The 21,504-nt window shown below is 40.7% G+C and overlaps 1 protein-coding gene across 2 annotated transcripts in view; it reads left to right on the top strand.

The window, feature by feature from the left end:
* The window catches only part of NPSR1 (neuropeptide S receptor 1), a 158,664-nt gene extending 140,289 nt beyond the window's left edge, over positions 1-18,375 (top strand). For both annotated transcript variants that reach the window (XM_018571332.1, XM_018571339.1), the window contains 3 exons: positions 9,296-9,385; positions 17,233-17,413; positions 18,268-18,375. In XM_018571332.1, coding sequence (XP_018426834.1) covers positions 9,296-9,385; positions 17,233-17,413; positions 18,268-18,358 — 362 coding nt within the window. In that variant the 3' untranslated portion in view covers positions 18,359-18,375. The remainder of the gene's footprint in view (positions 1-9,295; positions 9,386-17,232; positions 17,414-18,267) is intronic.
* Positions 18,376-21,504: the final 3,129 nt, after the last annotated feature.

A 21,504-nucleotide genomic window follows, 5' to 3' on the forward strand; every position in this document is an offset into this window, starting at 1 on the left:
CCCCCCCCCCCCCCGGCGGCTGCAGCGCTTCTTTCACTTCTCCTCGAATCCGCCTCTGCCCAGGAGAGCAGCGCGGATCCAGAGGAAAAGCAGAGCCCCCCTGTGCGTGGTCGAGCGGCAGAGGATCAGTACATATCAGTGGTATGTTCCGATTCTCTGTGCAGGACAATCACAGGAGCGATCAGCTGATCACTCCAGTTATGAATGAACAGGATGTGATTTACATCACTTCCTACTTAAATAAAAAATGTAAAAAAATAAAATAAAAAATAGTAAAAAAAAAATCCTGGGGCAGGGTACTGGGTGACATCACACGCCTGTTGGGGGGCACATGTTTTTTTTCTTGCCTAGGGTGCAAAAGGAGCTGGCTACGGCTATGCTCCCGTGGTGCTTGTGTGGCTGCCGGATGAATGTGGCAGATGCTGCAGATGGAAACGGGGCAGGACACCTCTCCCCATGTGCAACGTTGGCCACACGAGGACAGGACGCCGGGGCCTCTAGGACACACTGGAATGTAAGCTGGCCGACTCCCTGCGTTCAGGGGCGGGAGGGGGTGTGGGGTTGTATTGAAGTCAATGGCACCGCAGCCATGCCCCCCACCCACAGTGCGATCGCCTGCACCCAGAACGCAGGCACATTAGTGCCTGCATTCCGGTCCAGTGCGATCTGCAAAAATAGTGCTTGCAGCATTTTTCCGGATCACACTGGACTGGAAGGCAGGCACTAATATGCCTGGGTTCCGGGTGCAGGCGATTGCACTGTGGGCGAGGGGCCTGTCTGCGGTGCCTGTCTGCGGTGCCATTTAATTCAATGCACCGCCACGCCCCCTTCCCCCCCCCTGCATGCAGGTTTTTTTTCGTTGGTAGATCTTATTGAGCTCATCATTTGAAAAGTAGATATCCAGCCGCAAAATTGTGGGTGCCCCTGGGGTGAAGCAATGCACCTGACACAGGTCAGGTGCAAGACTTTGTCCAATCACAGTGCATTCCAAGAGCCATGATTGGACAAAGTAATGATGACTTTGCCAACCATGGCTCACAGCTAAGTCCTGTCACGTGCTTGACAAATGTAAACAGTTGGGTGGAGCTAGCTGTGATGTCACCACTAGCTCCACCTAATTGTTTATATTTTGCCAGCATCTGTCATATTGCCATTCTGCGGCAGGAGTTCTTCACGAGCGGACAGGTCGGCAGGCGTCGTTTAAAAAAAAATATTTCTATTTATTTTATCTCATTTAATTTTTTATTTCATCGAGTCATTGTCATTGTGGACAATGCTGGAAGTCGTGGATCAATTTTTTTTTTTATTTTATTAAAGGACTTGTCAAAAATCCTTTTTTTTTTTCTCCAAATAAAGGATTTTTTCAAAAGTCTGGTCTTTTTATTTACAATTTATTTTAACCCTTTAGTGAAAGTGTAGGTGTTCAAGTACCCCTTACTCATTCACAAGGGGGGGCCACATCTGGGTACCCCTTTACTAAAGGGGTACCCAGATGTGAATAAGGAACGCCCCAGTGCTTGTGGGGAAGAGGCCCTTGTCCACCTCAGCACGGGGACAAGGTGCTTTTCCAGGGGTGACCATGGAAAAGCACCCTTCCAGTGCCGAGGGCATGTGGCCTGGTATGACAGGAAGGGGGGGCGCTCGCTCGTCCCCTCCTTTCCTGGCCTGCCAGGCCTTTGCTCGGATCATGGGTTTGGTATGTAATTTCAGGGGGGACCCCATGTCTTTTGCCCCATTTGTGGGGTGGGGTTCATCCTTAAAATTCCTACCAGACCTTAAGGACCTGGTATGACTCTTGGGGGGAACCCCATGCTTTTATTAACTTTTTATTTAAATGAGATCCCTCCTAAAATTCCTACCAGATCTGGTATTGTTTTAGAAGGGGAACCACTCCGGATCCTTATAAATGTCATTTTTGCTGCAGCAGGTTCTATACATCGTACAGATGTGCCACTTTACAGGTAGTTTAAGGGGACGGACCAGGCACAATATTTAAAGGAATTTTTCATTTTTCTTGTTTCACTTTAAGCAATGTTAAAATCACTGCTCCTTTAAAAACTGTATTTTTTAAAAGTGTTTTTTTGCATTGATACATGTCCCCCAGGGCAGTACCAGAATCCCCATACCCTTTTTATGGCCAATAACTTGCATATAAGCCTTCAAAATGGGGACATTTAAATTCTGGTCCCGTAGACTTTCATTGAGTTCTAAGTTCTTGTAAGAACTTTTTCACTGTCCTAAAGTTCTACAGGAAACTGAACTCAGGTGTGTTCAGCCTATCACTAGTGGTGACGCTGGCAGTGACAGCAATAGTACTGACATCATGAGCCTGAAATATTGCCTCCAGCATGGCCAAAATTTCCTTCTTTGGCTGAACACATGCATGCATGCTGGGAACACCATGCACAGCTTTGGCCTGACCTCTGACCAAAAACATAGCAGGGGTTACTATACTACCTTTTTATGGCCAATAACTTGCATAGAAGCCTTCAAAATGGGACAATTTAATTTTCTGAGTTCAGGTGTGTTCTCAGGTGTGTTTGGACCATCACTACTAAGAAGTACTCTACTAAGTAGTTTGGTCTTTGCATCCACTCCAAAAACATGGCCATTTCTGTCTCTTACTTTTCATATCTATATTTCAAAAGTTAGATAGTTACCAAAGGAAAAAGCCTATAACCTAAATGAAAGTTAAAACTTCTTCAAACATGAGCAGCTGAACAAGATGGCCGCATGCTGATTTGGCTCCATACCACCCATGCATGGGAACTGCCGACCAGCTTTTTACTAGTGGAGCCCTTACCGGAGCATCGACTCCGCCTGCCTCGGCACATCAATCTCGCTTGTTCCTGCGGCTGTGCGTTGCCTCTATGGGGAAGAACACTGCCAGGAAGTCTCTCCCGCGGACTCTTGCAAGTAAGTCGTCAGAGAATCAGGAGACTCTGGCTTCTTCGCCAGAGCCGGTAGATGCGACAGAGCACCCTGTAGACAGTCTCTCCTTTCAACTATCCACTGAGCAACCTGAGGTAACTTGCAGAGATGCAGCTCTCTTGGAAAAATGTAAGATCTTATTACAAAGGGAATTACAAACTGCTACTGATAAATTGGCTTCCCATCTATCTGGAGACATTAACCTCCCTGGCGGTATTCCCGAGTGTGGCTCGGGGTTAAATTTCCTAGCTAGGAGCGGTAACCCCGAGCCACACTCGGGAATACATTAAGGAATTGGGATCTAGATCACATGATATGGAGATGAAGATGGATGATGTTATTATAGTGGTAGATGCACATGAGCAGGACTTTGACTCAGTAGAATTGGACCTTTCTGTGGCTCTATTAAAATTGGAAGATCTAGAGAATAGGAGCCAGCGAGGTAATTTATGGATTCGTGGCATTCCAGAGCAAGTAGAAGATCTTGGAACTGTTATTTCTGCTATGCTCATAGAATTGCTAGTCTAAACACACTTTTTACGCATGTGCTAATAAATCGGGACTGATGATGGCAAATATGTTGAAATCAAAGCCAAGGGTGCCCTATCCAGTCAGATTCCATCTCTTCTAGAGCAAACCCTGCTACTATCGTCTCTCAATTCACTTCTCTCCTCTCTAAACTATATGGCAAGCCTTCTAGTTTCCAATTTCACTTAGCTGACTATTTATTGTCGAAAGTGACACTGCCCCCTCTTGCTGAGCATATGATATCCATGATGGATGCAGACATTGCTATATCTGAAATTAGACATGTGCACCAGCAAAAAATGTGTTTAGTTTCGTTTTTATTCGGATTTTGCGTTATTTCGTTTTTCGGAAATCGGGTCCGAAAGTCAATTCGTTTCGGAATTCGGGTTCGGACGAAATTCGTTAGCGGTAATCTGCACGAAATTTAGTTTCTATTTCGTTTCATTCGTTCGTTGCAGCAAAGTGACATTTAAGAGGGAAAAAAGGTTTTTTTTCCTCAAATGTCACTTTGCTGCAACTAAATTTCATCCAACAAACTACATTTCATACAGACTACCGCTAACGAATTTCGGTAACGGAAATTCTAATTAGTTTGTATTCGTTATATCTGTAATTCGGAATTTGGATACATCTGAATCTCTGAATTTCCGAAATTCTGTCCGAATTTCAATTCGGAACGAAATGAAGCGCACATGTCTATCTGAAATAATACAGGCTATTAAATCCCTTAAGACGAGTAAAACTCTAGGCCAGGATGAGTTCTCGGCCTTATATTATAAAACGTTTTTGGATAGTTTGGCCCCATACTTAGCAGTACTATTTAATCACTTGAAAATACATTCTGGTCTTCACCCTTCCTCTCTCTTAGCACATATAGTGATCATCCCACCTATTATATTTTGGAATTAATATCCCAAAAGACTATCAACCTTTATATAAAACCAACTATATTCCCCTGTTCAGACAAAATAAGTAATTGTTGTCTACGTGGATGAGACATAAACGCTCGTGGATAGGTAACAATTAAAATGTCTATATTACCTAAACTACTGTACTTGTTTCACACCTTACAGGTCGGCATTTCACGATATACTATCAATTCCTTCCAGAATAGGGTCTCTACTTTTGTATGGGGGAATAAGTGTCCTAGGGTCCCTAAGTTTACCATGTATGTCCATAGGCGACAAGGGGGCTTAGGTCTCCCTGACTTTTTATAAATATTATCAGGCGGCACAGATGGTTCCTTTAGTAAATTTTTATACAGCCCCATACTGTCTGAACATGAGAGGGATTGTCTCAGTAATCCCCTGCCTCATTGTGACTCACCATTTTGGTTGCCTCTTCAAAAGGTGCAAAGTGCTAGAGACAACGTAAATGATGAGCCAGTGACCCATTCAAGATGACCTCAGCTCCCCAGAGCCTGTCCTCATGACATATTCACACAGGTATTCATTTATAGCATGCTGCTGCTAGTGCAGCCTCTGCAGCATGTCCAGTGTTGAGTTCCAGCACTTGGAGGGTGTTACAGATGAGTTGGTTGGCAGAGAGTTTGTGTTGGTGCTATATTTTTCTACTACTGTAGATGATTACATGCTAGTAAGAGTGAGATTTGGATTAAGCATAAGTAGAACCAGAAGCCAAGCTGTTCGCAGTTTGCTGAACTGGCCAATTCCCTCTCAGCAATTCTGCTGGCCGAGCCTCTATTTGTGTTTTAGCAACCAATAATACTGCGTGGCCCACATAGAATCCTGTGGAGATTTAAGCCTTTGTTTGACCACACCTAGTGTGGCACCATGACCTTTTTTCTGCTTGAAATGGCGTATCCTAAGCCTTCAAAAAGCTTTGTGAGACCTTCCTCCTTGTCACTAGAGGCCACATATGTTGTGGTGGATGCAGTAGAAGAATCTTTTGGACATGTGGAAATTGAGGAATGAGGAAGGGAGTAGAAAGAGTGTGGGCCCTTTGCTGCTGAGTTGTCTAATTGACTTACTGCTCCCACCAAGCTCTGTGGTGCAGTCATGTGGTTAACCTCATGTTTGTGGTACCCAAATGGCTGTTACTTTTGCCACAGCCTATAAGCTACAGGCAGAGGTTGCAGAAAGTGAAGCTGTAGATGCATTAAAAAGCCCCACACCAAGTGGGTTTAATACTTCATAGTTGGTGGACCTGACCCAGAAGCGATCCTTTCTGGAACTGGGTACACCACTGGATATGCAAGACAACTGCCTCTATTCATGACTTAGAACCCAGGTGTTACCTATTGCACGACACTAAGTTTTCTTTGATCAAGTATAAGAACTCTCTCTCAATCCATCTAATCAATGTGGTGAAAACCATGATTCCCTTATATTGGAAATCTACCACTACCCCTTCTATTTTGGAGCGGAGGGACAGGGTTGATGAAGGGTCAAGGATGGAAGCGAGAGCCATTTTATTGGATCGATTGGAACACTACTGGTCTGGTTGAAAATCCGTGTTTCTTTCTCTTTTTTTTAACTTTACTTAAGAATATTAAACTTACCCCCCATTTTTTACAGTTTCTCAGCAATATTATGTTGGACTGCTGATTTGTATGTGATAGTCAGTTGAGATACTTATTTACCCTTCTGAATTTCCTTTTTCTTGTTGTTTTCCTGGCGTAGATACATCTCCTATACACAAGGTGGTTTAAACCATTTAGTCACTTCCTCAGGATATTGTGTGCTAAAATGCTCTGACTAGATATGTTTCAACATTTTTTATTTTGTATTATCTGCTGCTATGTTGATATCCTGATTGTACACTGTGTATTCATGTCAAATTTTGTAAGTAAAGTTATTTTTAAAAAGCCCCACACCGCAGAGCTCTGTGAACTGTCCCTGGGGATAGCAGTGACCTGTACTTGTGGAATAGTGCCATCAGGTGTATTAGGATGGCTATTTCATAATTCCCACTTGACAAAATCCTACTTTTCTATTATTCTGTCTCTTCCTTTTTTCTGTCCCAGTTGGTGGCACCCGTACCTTAATGCACCTCTTCCTTAATGCTGGCAGTAAGTTTCAGTTGATGGAACAACACTGCCTCTTGCTGATTTTTGTCTAATGCCCTATCGCTTTATGGTGCTGGCACTAACTCTCTCATCTTCAGTATATGAAATACTTGTGCATGACCAAGACATCCTCCTGCAGCAAGTCAGTGATTGTGTGACAAAATAATTCCATCAACTCCTCATTGTCAGTTTGCCGGGCTATAATTAGTAGAAAAGGAGGGGGAGGAAGAAGGCACATTAACAGCAGTTGCAGACAACTGGCTGCTCTGCACCTAGAAGGAGAAATAAGTGGAAGGCATTGTTAGCAACTCAACTAGCTCATGCATGTGTTTACTCGCCACCAGTTGCCGCACCCAACCCCTACCCTGCCCCGTCCTTAGCTCCGCCCCTAAACACACCCTATTAAATTATCTTATGAAATTACATTGTTAAATGTTTTATTCAGAATAAAGTTACAAAAATAAATAACAACTTTTACAATATTACCATAAAGCAATGTAAACATAAAGGAAAATGTATCCAAAAATGCAGAATGGCACCAGTTATAGAGGACTACAACTGCCAGCTACACTTTATATATAAATGCAGAATGATAACGGCTATAGAGGACTACAACTCTCAGCAACACTTTATACAAAAATGCAGAATGGAACCAGTTATAAAGTGTTGCTGAGAGTTGTAGTCCTCTATAGCTGTTATCATTCTGCATTTATATATAAAGTGTAGCTGGGAGTTGTAGTCCTCTATAACTGGTACCATGCTGCATTTTTGGATAGAGGACTACAACTCCCAGCTACACTTTATATATAAATGCAGAATGATAGCGGCTATAGATGACTACAACTCCCAGCAACACTTTATACAGAAAAAACCTAATCACCAAATAGAAAAACAGTAAAGAACTGCCCCCAACTTCCTATGGCATCAGTATGATGTCACATTCCCGCCAGATAATTCAAATAATAAACCTAAACAATCATGAAAGGGAATGTTTTCCAACTATCCTAAAAAATAGACTGGAGTACCTGCTTGCAGATCTCAAATTACGTCCATGACCCTTTGCAGATCGGTCTCCCCCTCCTGGGAAATAGCAGTGTGGAGATCAAAGCAAGGATCACAGCACCCGGCCGTTAGTTCAGGCCGACTTGTGCTGCCATGGGAACAGGGACGCCTATAGCTAGATGCTGGGCCACTAAGTTCGAGCTCATGGTCCCGTCTGCCTGCACATGCGCAGTAGAGAGCGGGTATCTATGGTGACAGGAGACGCCGGCTTCTAATAGACACGTCTCCTGTCACCTGTCTAAACGAAGACACAACATCTGGAGTCGATCGTAGGAGGACAGAGCAAGAGGAAACTGAAAGTGCAGGAGAGAAGGGAGAGAGCGGATGGATCTCGTGTCTGGCTCGCCCTCACTTTATTTCCACTCGCCAAATGCGAGCAGGCGAGTGGACATTTTAAGCCCTGCCCTAGATGATCCAGCCTGACCCCAACTTTGTGCAAAATCTGAGCTTAACCCCTTCATGAATGAGCTTGTTTTCAGTTTCTGTTTGTAAATGACTGACACACTTTTTACATTTTTGCTGTGTGATTCTTCCATGGCAGTAATATACTTTCTTACTAAATGTACCCACACATATTATATATTGAGGACAGATAGGGCTATATAATTATATCAAACATGTGTACCTAACGCCTCAATTAGTACGAATAAAATATTTTAAAATGAGGAAAAAACGTAAAGAAAACAATTTTTTTCACAAGTTTTGATTATTATTATTTTTTAGAATTTTTATAATAATTATAGTATAACAATATATTTATATATAATTTTTATTTTCTTTACCCTTTATTGTTTTTGTCAGTTTATATGACTGCTTGATAAATTAACTTTTTACATTTTTGGTTATTATTATTAGGCTGCTCCAAACTTAGGAACAGCTAATAATAACTTTAGAGACTGATCCTGCCAGCATGTCAGAATCAGCTATCACTAAAAGTTTCTGATCGTGCCCAGATGATCAGAAGTGATACATTTCAGGCACAGAGATACATTGTAACATTGTGCCTGAAATGTATCACACAGCTCCATAGACATTGGGCCAGTCTATGGAGCTTTCAAAACGAATAGCAGAGAGGTGACTCACTCTGCTACCTCTCTGCTATGTTTAGCTGTCAAATACTGGATCGCTACTTAGTGATCCGGTATTTGTATGTAACGCCTTCATTCTTTCATTAATTTTTTTTTAAAAGCTTAACTATTTCATTAATGAATGCCTCAATACTGAGGCATTCATTAATAAATGGTAACCACTGAGAATCAGTGGTTACCAGCATTACAGAGCCTCAAATAACTGGTCATGTACAGTGTATGTGGCCAGTCCTATAGGCACTTCGTGGCGGGACGTACAGTGTACGTCTCCCGTCACGAAGGGGTTAAGCCATTATGATTTGAAAACAACAGCTCTATGCATTGCACAGGTTTTTTCTGCCCGTGCGCGCGCTAGGGGGCACGCACGAGCAGAAAAAAAACCCGCTACTGCAGCAGTGCCGTCCGTTTTTTGGCAGACGGCAACTAGTTAAACTGTAATTATCTATATTACTTGTTATTTGTTTTGTGATTTTTCCTTGTATATAACATGCTGTTGGGCACACTCAAACTTGCAGCCCACTCAAGGGACCACTAAACAATACTTTGTTAGGATTAATAGCGGGTCCAACAATGCCAGTTTCAGAAGTTATAGTAGTCTTTATTTTCCATACCATCAATATCTGACCAGTTACTTACAATTTAGTTTTCTCTTATCTAGATGGAAACTTCTGTGCAAGTTACAATCATCGAGGACTCATATCAAAAGCAAAACTGAAAGCTATAAAATATAGCATTGTAGTCATCCTTGGTAAGTAACTACAAATTACCTAACATGAAGTGCAAATTAAACCAAACAGCTTAAATACACAGTTTAACATGTATTTTACCAAAACCTATTTTAACAACCATTCTACTTGCCAAGTGATCTATAATTCTGTTGAGCCAGTCCTGTGTTTCACGCTTCTCTACCATACTACTCAGCCAGGATAGTGACAACTCCTATTTCATAGTTCAGCTCGAAAGCTTTATTTATATATCATAGTTACATAGTTAGTTGGGTTGAAAAAAGACACATGTCCATTGAGTTCAACCTAAAGAGATAAGTTCAACCTATAGAGATATCTTTTTGTCCATTCTTTTCTTTGGACAGTAAGGCCCCATTCACACGTAGCGATATATCGCGCCGCAATATCGTGCATTATTGCCGCGCGATATCGCGAGAAGTCGCCGGCTAATGATATTCAATGGAGCTGTCTTAGCTCCATGTCTCACGTCACTCGTCGCGGTCGCAAGTCGCTTCTACAGGACCCTTTTTTCGGCGGATTTTGCTTTTTTCTAATGGAGCCCGACTGAGAAGGTCGCGCTACCGTCGCTGGATCGTCGCTGGAACGTCACCCCGAAAGTCGCGCTATCCCGGCCGCTGCAAATGGTATGTCGCTACGTGTGAATGGGGCCCAAGGCCCCATTCATACCGGATCTGGGAAGGGAAGCCCATCGGCAGTGCGGGGCCCCGCGGCCCGGTACCATTTGATCCACGGACCGGTACCGGTCCGCGGCCTGGGGGTTGAGGACCACTGTAATAGAAGGTCTGTATGTGTTTACTGATAACAACCACATACTGTAGATTAAAGCTGAAAAATATACAGATAGAAAACACAAACTAATGCTGCTCTGTAATAATAAAACATCAAATGTATTTTTAAAAATGTAAGCAGTGTAAGTACCTGAATTTGACTTGGTATCAGCCTACTGCAGTCACTGCATATCAGAGCTTGAGTGTAAGAGGAAGACACTGCACAAGATGACAATTTGCTCATCCTATGACATACTGATGGGAGGAGAAAACAGAGTGACAGAGAAATTAGTTATTAACTGTGTTTCTTCTCTGTCCAGCCACAGGCTGGGGGTGGGTCCATGGCAGCCCGGTCTTAGAAAAACATTCTTTAAACTGTATTAAAATGTCCGGTCTGCTTGTGCATTGTTTCAGAAAGAGGTACCTGTAAGTCCTCCAGTGAACATGCATGTGTACATGGCCGTGGCCATAGCAGCCGCTGCTTCCATTGTCAATAGACAGCAGAGAGCTGTGGCTTTACATATAGAGCTGATCTGTCTCTTGTGATCGCTGTGAATGGTTATCACCCCGATCACATGGTAATGTTTATATTGCCAAGCACTTTCTTTCCTCTTACATCAGAGGCAGGGGAGTGTAAAGTAATGAATGGATGAGTCATGTTCTCATTAGGGTCACAGGAGGACATATAATATCTCCTCCCTTGACCCAAAGCTTAGTATACAGCGGGCTATTGCTCTCTATATACTGAGAGCGCCACAGCCGGGACAGATCACGACAATACTGTTGAGAGCCACCCAGCTGTGTGAGTGACAACGGCCGCTGCCTATCTAGAAACAGAGTCAGCTGTATTCGCCCCCTCCCCATTCGTTTCTCCAGTCAGCACTGGAGGAGAAGAGAGGGGAGGGAAATCCCTGCGGGGAGTGGTGACTGAAAGTCACCGCTCTCTGCAGGGAGATGATCGGGAAGTGAGTGAGCGATGGTATGTGTTCGCTCACTTCCCGATCAATAGAGCCGACGTGTGACACTTTAAATGTCACATGTCAGCTCTAATTATAAGGATGGTTGTAAATCACTCACCTCATAGTTCTCTTTTAAGTAGCAGCAAAAAAAAAATAAAGTTTCAAATCATTGTAACCCTTTTAAACCCGCTCTTATCCTGCTTGTGTTAGATTCATTCTGTATATGTCCTGACCTGTATATTAACCCATTCACCTCCCTTATCCTGCACATCTATACATTAACCCCTTCATCTCCATCCTCCTATTGTATGTGACCTGGACATTTATTGTATCTTGTGCACTATTACAAAGCTCCATGTTTTAACCCCCTCAATACTGGCATGTTTCTTCATTTCCAAAAAATTGCTGCAAAAAATTAGGTCACCCTGGAGTGTCTACTTTCCAAAAATGTGTGATTTCAAGGATTTTCCTACTGTCCTGACATTTTTATTGGATACCATTTATAAACAAATGTGGAAGAAGCAGGCTTTTTTTTCCATATTTTTCAAATCTTTTTTCTTTCTATGGTAACAAATACAAAAAAAGTGGTTATTAAATACCACTAAAATGTGTTTGTTACAGTGTTGCGTGATGGAGGAATTCTCAGCCAAACTTGCACAGCTCTGAAATCTGAAAAATGGCCTGGTAATGAAGGGGGTGTAACATGCCGGTACTGAAGTGGTTAAAAAAATATCTTTTGTCCTGGGGCTTAAGTGTATCTGTGAGATTGTTGCTTGTGGCACTTTGATTAGCATTATTTTGAGGGTACAAAGACTGCGGGCACATGTGTACAGTGTATACAGCAAATAGGCATAGGTTCTGTATAATCATCCCCTTTCAAGCTACTGTCACTGTTCGGTGCTACCATTCCCACAATTTGCCAACTTGTTTCAGGATTCTAACCTAGGGTGCCCCAGGTCTTTCATAGTCATAAGGTGCCCACACACCTTGCAATAATCGTACGATAATCGTGGGAAATCCCGCGATCGTACAATTATCGTAAGGTGTGTGGAAGCTGTGCGACCTCTATTAATGTAAGGTCGCACGACTTTTATCTTAGGAACATGTTAGAAAACCCGCCGAGCATCGTACGATGTTCGGCGGGTGTGTAGCATGTTCGTAAGATAAAAGCCGGACGGGCCGGTGTGCGCAAGCGGCATTGCGGTCATCGGAAGCCCGCCCCTCGGGGGCGCAGCTTGCGATCATCGCCAGTACGATTTGCCTGATCAAGATAGGCAGATCGTACGTTTTTTTAATTACCTTACAACCATCGGTTGGTAAGGTGTGTGTCCAGCATTAATCATGCTCACATATTGTCACAATGTTTTGCCTTTTACTGTAAAGCCACGTAGATAACTCTTATGGGAATTTAAATTTTTACATAATGTTTATACTGTTTAAATATTGATTGAAGTGGTGGCATTATTTTGTGGGTGTGCTTAAAAGTGGGCATGGTCAGTAGGGTGTCCACAGGTTTCAATTGAAAACCTGGTCATCTTGGTCTATGTGGGCTCATGGGTAATTTGTGGGTGGTGTGGAGAGAAACTAAAGGCACTATTTAAGCTGCTGTAAAGTAGAGATATTTTGTTTCACATCCTGTTATATCTACCTAACAAGGAGAAGAGATTTAACGCTTCTCTACTCTATGCAAAACAAGCAAAAGGTTTAGTTTTATTTATACCTTTAGGCTAGACTTAAGACATAAATCTACGGTTAGTGGACCTCAATTATGACAAACAAAAAAACTTAATGTGTAGTGGGCTAAAATGCAATGATATTAAAGCTCAAATCCAGGTAGATAAAGAAAGCACAAAAACATTGATTTTTCTTGCTATCAGCCTCCTGCAATTCCCTGTACAGCTGCTCCCAGATAGGGAGAGGGAGGGTCCCTTTCGCAAGATGTCTACAGTAAGAAAGGGACCCTGAGTGGTCCCAAAATGTGCCATCTGCCCCAGTCACTTCAAGCACCACTTTATTATAGTTGGTCACAACACTGAATTGTATGCAGCTGATATTATTATTAATAAACAGGATTTATATAGCGCCAACAGTTTGAGCAGCACTTTAAAATATAAGGAAGACATTAAAATCACAATACAATTCAAGACAAGATGGTAAGGAGGGGCCTGCCCATTAGGGCTTACAATCTAAAATATCTACATTGATTTGTGTTCTGTTGGGGAGATTTCCCTTCATTTCCTGTCCCTGAGATACAACAGGAAGTGAGAAGAAATGTGAGGGGAACTTAGTTGTCACTGGAACAGATGTCTCTATTGGAAGATGCATCCTCACCTCTTGTGAGGTGAGAGTGACACCTCTAAAATTTTGAATTTCACTGTCTCTGTAACAATGACCACCAGGTCAAACAGATTTGCCAATCCTATGTAGCTGGAACCCAGACAGCAAAAATAAACCCACCTGACATTGGTTCTAATCTTTGCTCACACTTTTTTGCTATACATGCAATGTAAGCACTGAACATTCTCTTTTCCTGTGGTATAAGAACAAGAATGAAATTAAATACACTCAGGGAAAAATTGGAATGAAATATGCTGAATCAGAATAATAAATTAAGAAAAATTTTTCTACAGAGTATAAATTATAGGTGAGCTCAAAGTTATACATTATGAAATGTATGCTGTACGCAAATAGTGTCTACATTTACTTCAATGCAATGTATAGGTTTAATTTATCCAAACATAATTAATTGTGCACAAATAATTACAGGCATATTGTTGTTTACAGTGCAGTAGCCTTGTTAGCTCTAATTGTTGGAAAGCAATATAGTTCAGAACTACAACATAAATAAGCATTTTCTGATAGCACTTAGTGTCTAATGTGGTAAATGAAAACAAGAGCTGTTTGGATAGCACAGATAAACACCTTTTGTATTTGATAAATAAATGTTAAAAAGTACTTATAAAGTGACAACTTAATTAGAGCATGTCAACAAGCAAAATACTCTTATCTGGCATCATGTAACACAAAAGCAGAACTATACCTTCAAGGCAGATAACAGGAGGAGAAGTAGAATGCAGATTTAATACTGCTACAGTAACCACTAAATAGGGAGAAGCTACAGCATCAAATTGTTCAGAAGTAATATCCATTATATGGAGACTGAGGGCCCCAAAACATGTCAGTGAAGGGACCATCTTTCTCTGGGCTGCCAGATCAGTCCCCATAGTGCAGTTTTTAAATCTGGATGACCAGATGCTCAAGGAAAAGCTCTGTTTCTGCCTGACCTGATACTAAATGGGAGTATTTTGCCTGATGATATGCTCTGTTGTGCTATGCTCAAGTTGCCAATTTGTAAGTGCATTTTATCATTATGTATCCATTAAAAGGTTTTAATCTGTGGTACCTAATGTGCTTTATTTGCATTTTGTTTACCTTTCTTGCTATTACATTGCCTTCAGATATATGTGAAGCTAGCAAGGAAGAACAGTTTGCCTACGCTCCAGTAAAGCGTGGCTAATACATTAGAGTCTAATGTCTAATGCAGTATTTTCAGCAGCATTAAGCTTCTAACATGTGTTGCTTTTGGATCCGACACATTCACAAAGGATTAAAAAGAGGCAAAATGTTAATACCACTGTTTTTCTGAAAATGTGAAAGCAGGTTTTCCCTTCTTAGCACCTACTAAGATTGACAAACTACATTATACTGTTGCAAAATATTTCAGCTACTTAAAGTTCCATCTCACTCCTCTGCATATGCTAGCTGTAAAATTCCCAATAAAAAAATGGTGTAAAAATGCAAATTTTTAATAATCTAGGATTCATTTGGAATTGATTAGTAGGAAGAAGCACATTCCCTGAAAAAAATGGAAATAAAGATAACAAAGCCAGAAAAATATAGGCTACTTGTAAGGTCCTGCTTGGTTTCCTACTTTGGACCTTTATAATTCTATACATGATTTTCAGTCACTGCTCTAGCTACAACATGCATCCCAGCAAAATCGGTTTGTTCATTCTTTGTCTGTTCTTCATTAGTCCTAACTATCTTGACCTCTAGCCTCCTGATAGCTTTAGATAACACATTCCTGTGACTTATGAATTCTGATTTTTCCCGTCTAAGTCTTTTTATCTTATTGCTGTATAGGTTATTGTATTGCCAGTGTATTGTTAGTTTCCCTCATGTTAGCACATAGTCTGCTGGTTAGTTTATACTCTGCGCCTCATCTCAATTTCCAGGTTCTTGCTTGTTTTTCTCGTTTCTTGTCCAGTCTATCCTTTCCTCTTCTACTGCTACACTTCTCCAACCCTAGGTTTCTTCCTCTCGCCTTATGCTCTATTTAAGACAGGTTGTGCCTCAGTTTCTGCATTTAGTGTTGCAGTACCAGTCTTCTCAGTACACTTCCAAACACTTACACCTTCACCAGCATGCATAATTGCTCTTAAGGTATAGATTAGCTACTGCAAGTTAAGAAGCGTCAAAAGATGACAAGCCCTTTCTTCATCCAGTGGCTGGATTCCAAGTCAGCCATTTCACCAGCAGTTAGACTACTGCTTCAACAGAATAATACCAGCCCTGCATACTCGAAAAACAGGCTGGTATCATCATGGAAAAAGGGCCAATGGAATATAGACCTCTTGTTGTGTTAACTTATATACTCTTGAGCATTAGGTGAAAGTTTTAAGAAAGAGTCCAAAACAACTGCCAGAATGTTGTTGGCCTGTTCTACAACCCCAAAAGACATGTTATAACCCATATGCCCATAATGAAGGAGAAAGATTGCTACTTCCAAACTTTTTATTCATTCACCCAACTGAGAGTTAAAGAAGTGCCACTTGGTTAAAAAGCTGCTGGGGTTTTACATTTTCCCTATCCCATTCTTTTCATCCTATCCTTAAAGTAACTGGAATAAAAGACTGTTCGGCCCAAATGTTGGAAGAAAAACAAGCTGGCATTAACACAGCAAGGGGACAATGTTTTCATCTTTTTTTGCTAAGGTGATATCAGTTGTATGCCTGGTATACTGGAGTGGTATTGTTGGCAGGGGGGTTGCTCATTTCTTTAATTTGAAAAATTAGAACTAAAAAGTCGGAACAGGTTTATCAGACTGACAACAGAAAGGCTAATTATCATGCATGTCAAACCCATTTAAGTGGTCTGCACTTGTCTGTTAAAAACAAACAGTTTGTCAAAAAACAGCAATTGTCAAAGTAGTTCTTACTGTTTGACCAGGCCAATGGCCAATAGCACTTACTTCATTGAAACAAAGCTGAGAGCAGGAGCAGAGATAATGTTAGTAGATCATCTATTGCAGAGATGCACAACGAAGTTGCAGGTTGGTGCAGATATACTTTACCAACCACTCCCTCTGCCTGGTCATGTAACACAGGTCACTTATAGATGCAATTTCTGCAGATCCTGCTCCTCAGAGTATACACATTTGTCAGTCATTGATGGAACATCCTTTTTTGGTATTAGTCCAAATATGGGCAGTAATGTCACAGGGAACTCCTCCCCCTGAGTTCCCTAGGCACTCAAAATGGTTTCAATGGAGAGAAGCTTATCATTGCTCAGAGTAGTGCTCCTTCCTCCATGAAGCCACCAGCACTGGATAAGACACTGCAGGACACCTTCGGTCAAACCTGGAAGGTAAAAACTAGTAAATAATATTTGCTAAAGAGCATTTTATGAGTATCAGCATATTTTTATTATATTGTTGTGTGGCAGCCCGTGTGCACAGTGAACTGACTAGGGTTCCAAGGGACCCCTCAAACTAGTTCACCAGGAAGGGGCCAACATGCTAAATGCTAGTTGGTACATAAGCACCCACCACATTCTGGGCACAACAGTTTCCAAAGAGCACAGTGCCCATCAGCATTGGGCAGCAGTGTTTTGAGAGAGGGGCATAGACAGCAATAAAACCTGTCAGAGGTTTCTCGCTCTGTCCAAAATAAAATATTTTTACCTAAGTTGGAGTTTAAGAACTTTAAAATGGTTTATAAAACCCAAAACTCACTGCAAAACTAAATTTAATAGTTCAGCATATTGTATATGAGGCTATCCATTTGTAGGCACAATATGATCTGATCAAGTTTTCAACACATTGTTTTGTGTTTGTTTATGCAGCTTTTGTACTGTGTTGGAGCCCCTACTTTCTTTTTGACATACTGGATAACTTTGAAATGCTGCCAAAGACTCAAGAGCGCATCTATGCATCTATAATTATTCAGAATCTGCCAGTTTTAAACAGCGCTGTCAATCCAATAATTTACTGCATATTTAGCAACAGACACTGCAGATTATCCAGGTAAGTCATTTAGTAGTTCCAGTCTTGGAAATTTGGATCAGTGAATTAGTGATGAAATCCCTGTTGGCTTCAAAGCAAAACAGACTTATTCAGCAAGTGATTTTGAAATATAGTTCTTGGGTATATTGTTAGTTTAAAATGACAGCACTTTTATTTATATGTACTACATACATATATATATCTAAAGAGCACTGGTCAGCAGAAGATATATTGGTAAATATATATATATATATATACACTGAGTGGAAGCCTGAAAAATCAAAACAATACAGCCACCTCATCTAAGACTACTAAACTACAATATATAAAATTTTTGTTCTTGGGTTTTGATATCCCTTAAACTGGACCTATATACCCTTATCACTAAAAATCACATCAGCATGCAACTCTGCATGCTGATAAAAAAAAACATATTACATTCAATGGTCAAACATACATGTTTTTCATCTACGTACAAATAGAGTTCATCCACTTCCACGTCCACATTGGCACAAATGATATAATGAGCATTGCCGGGAAATCTCATCTGTAATCTCATGAGATCTCAGGGAAATGCATTTTCCTTCCCTCAGATAATGTGAATGGTCATACGTCCTAGGCACATGTGCCAGAGTTCCAGGAGGTAAAGAGAGATCTAGTAAACTGCCCTTAGTTAAAATGGCCACTGTCAGAAGACTGGGGAAGAAAAGATAAATACGGTATGCAAAAAATAAAAAGCCTGCAGTTATTTATAAGTATGTGTTTGTAGATTGTCATTACTAAACATTTCTAAAGGTGTGTTTGTTGTTATTTTAAAGATATGGGCATAGTTCCTCTTTATGAGTTACATTGATTTGCTTTTTTTTTACCCACAGGGATCGAAACTCAGGAAATTTTCAAGGCACCCTCAGAGATAAAACTGAAGGAGTAGAAATGCAAATTGTCTCCAAGCCAGAATACATCTAATGCATGGATCGTCAACAAGACAAAAGATATAATGAAGTTACAATTAAAAAAAAGCATACTTTGGCTCATTTGATTACAGCACACAATGAGATGCAAATTGTACACACAGGGCATTTGTGATGTTACTCGTTTTTCTTAGATGTGAAAGGTTTCCTACATGTTCTTAAATACACGTTTATTTTAATGGTGTGTCTATTTTGTTAGTTACAGGGTAGTCAACTCATTACTCTAATTGCTGACAAATATAGGCTATACAATAGTACCATGGTTAGTTAGATGGAGGTCAATGACTTGACTATTTTTAGTCAGCCATGGAACATGTATAGTTTATATGTACCGGTAATTAAAGTAAACATGTGTCATAAATTGGCAATTTAAACTGAGCCTATGATGAAAAATGTATACAATAATTCTACCTGGAAGCTGAAGTTTAATCTGCTTATATTTTACCTTCCCTGTTTCCTCCTTCCCCACCTCATCAACATTCTGATTACATTTTTAAATAAAGAAAATTCTATTTTCTTTACATACTCTATTTTAGACCCAGTGATGTCATCGCTGGGCCCATTTGTTTCTCTATGCAATGCAGGCAAATTATGTCTGGTGGGAGTGGCCAGCAGGATGCTGTATATAGCTTCCTGAATACATTACTACTCCTCTCAAGAGCCCTCAGACATAAAACAAGTAGTGGGAAAGCTCTTGGGAGAAGATATGCACATTTCCAAATGTCTTCATGAGTGAATATAAGTCTAAAGGAGTGTGAGTTCTTAGCCAGACTGAATGTACATGGAGAGATACCTAAGCAACCTCTAAATGGGATGATGAGTCTCCATGCTTGAAAGAACTGAAATCCAATCTGTTAGGTGATGCTGGATGTCCTCCAACCAGGAAATGAGGCAGGCTTTACTTGACTAGCTGCTGCTTCCAATGCACACTGTGAGAAGCTCACAATGTGCAGTGAAATCAGAATAAGCAATGTCAGTACAACAGAGAAGTCTGAAAGTAAGGCAGTAGTCCAGCTTTACATAAAGGCCACATATCAAAACAATTAGTTGATCTAGAGGTATATGCATCTGAAGATATATGTGAAAGTTAACAGGCAAGCTTGGTCCACCTTTTGAGGTTGCTTCTTTGTCACTAAGACAACCCATCCCATTGAAGGAACATTTAAGATGTTTTAAAGGGATTGATTCAAAAATGTTTTTTAAAGGAGAAATATGGGATAAATGAAATACATTCATCCCAATAGTTAGAGTGGCAGCTGCAGCATCACACATCGGCTCTATGGATCGAGAACTGAGCGATCACACACACCTGATTGCACAGTTCACGATATTTTCCCTGCACACAGCAGTGACTGTCAGTCACTGCTCCCCGCTGGGATTACCCCCTCCCCTCTATGTTCCTCCAGCAGTGACTGAAAGGACAGATAAGTGAGGAGGTAGGCACAGCAGGCTCTGCCTCTAGCAAGGCAGTGCCAGCTGTCAATCAGGTAGCATGGTGGATCCTGACAATATTGTCGGGATCCTTCCCGCCGGCAGCGTGGGCTCGGTGCTGTCAGCATATAGCAGGCAATAGCTCTCTATATGCTGAGTTTTGGGTCACAGGCGGACATTGTTACATAATAAGTGAATTAGGGCCAAAAAAGGTTTGGCCATAGTTCTCTTTTAAGAAAGCGTTAAGACTTGCATATTCATTTAGTTGCTTATAGAATATGGTCTACTGATTTGTTTTTTATTTATTTATGTTTTCGACATGTGGCTTTTACAGACAATAACTTACGTTTATGCATTCTTCATTTCCAACTCAGTTTGGATTGCCGAAAATTGTGTCAGGGTTAATACTAGATTCAGCAGTTATCAGCCCTGGTTAGTAATATGTAAATTGTAATGACACGATACCTTTCTTTTAGGAATACTTTTTAGTGAAATGTTAAAATTACGCATTTGGCTATAAATACTAATGCAAACTGTTGCTGTATTGCAGTCCTGCATAATACACCTCAAATTTTAGCCTTCTCTAAATTAAGCATTTTTTATCTGTTTCAATGATTTGTACATGTATTTTTTGTAATCTGATATGCTGCATTGCCTGGTTATATTAACATCAGTCATGTTATTCACTAGTATGTATAGAATAATGGTTAAAAGAAGAACTCTAGCAAACAAAAAACACAAAATTGTCAGCATCCTCCATACCATATGGCCGTTTTAGTCTAAATAAATTGACTTTTTACTATTTTGCTATTTCTTTATGATATTGCCTGAACTCTGCTTGAGCTTTGTTTGTTGGCTGAATACCATCATCATTATGGCTGGAACATAGGGATTTTGTAGATAATAAAATGTACAGAACTAAATGGATGCAACTTATTCCTGTTCTCTTCCTCCACTTTTATTCAATCATTTAGAGCAAACACTTTATTCTGTCTCATTACCATTTCAAATGAGATCTGTTGTGCAGAGAATAATGGATCGTTAATACATTATATGGGAGGGATTTCTAAAATCACACATAGCACAGATTAAAAATAACTCATATTATTCAGATATGCATGTAATGTTTTTTTTCCCACAGTTAACTGTGATACTTCCATAAATAGGGATACTTAAAGTGACATTAAACCCTCAGATTTTTTAACATAAACTAATACTGTAATGTGTGCCTTACTGTAATCCATGGTCGTTTCCCTTCTCTTTGCTGCTCTTCCTTTTAAATCCTCATGTCTTCTCATGCTTGGTGAGAACTTCCCTTTGCAGCTGAGTGCCTCTTCCAGTAGTGCTGGCTCAGGTTACAAACGTACACAAAGACACCATGGGGGTGATTTACTAACCTAAACACACGCACGCACTAGGTGCGTGTGATTTTTACACAGCAAAACGTATTTATCAACCAAAAAGTCTCTAAAAGCATATTTCCACTAATGCCATATATGGAAAAATCATGCACATGATGCATATATAATGCTGCTTCACAGTTTAGACAAAAATGGTTAGCTCATGCATTTACATTCCTGCATTCATCAACGCAAACAACACAATGTAGAGCTAATTTACACAACATCACCTTGCAATTCATGCAGGGCTTTGCACAACACACCTGCTGGGTGTGTACACACTACAAAGGTGTCTAGATTCCACCAATAG

The sequence above is a fragment of the Nanorana parkeri genome, unplaced genomic scaffold, assembly GCF_000935625.1.
Source record: "Nanorana parkeri isolate BGI_ZX_2015 unplaced genomic scaffold, ASM93562v1 scaffold41, whole genome shotgun sequence".
Taxonomy (NCBI): Eukaryota; Metazoa; Chordata; class Amphibia; order Anura; family Dicroglossidae; genus Nanorana; species Nanorana parkeri.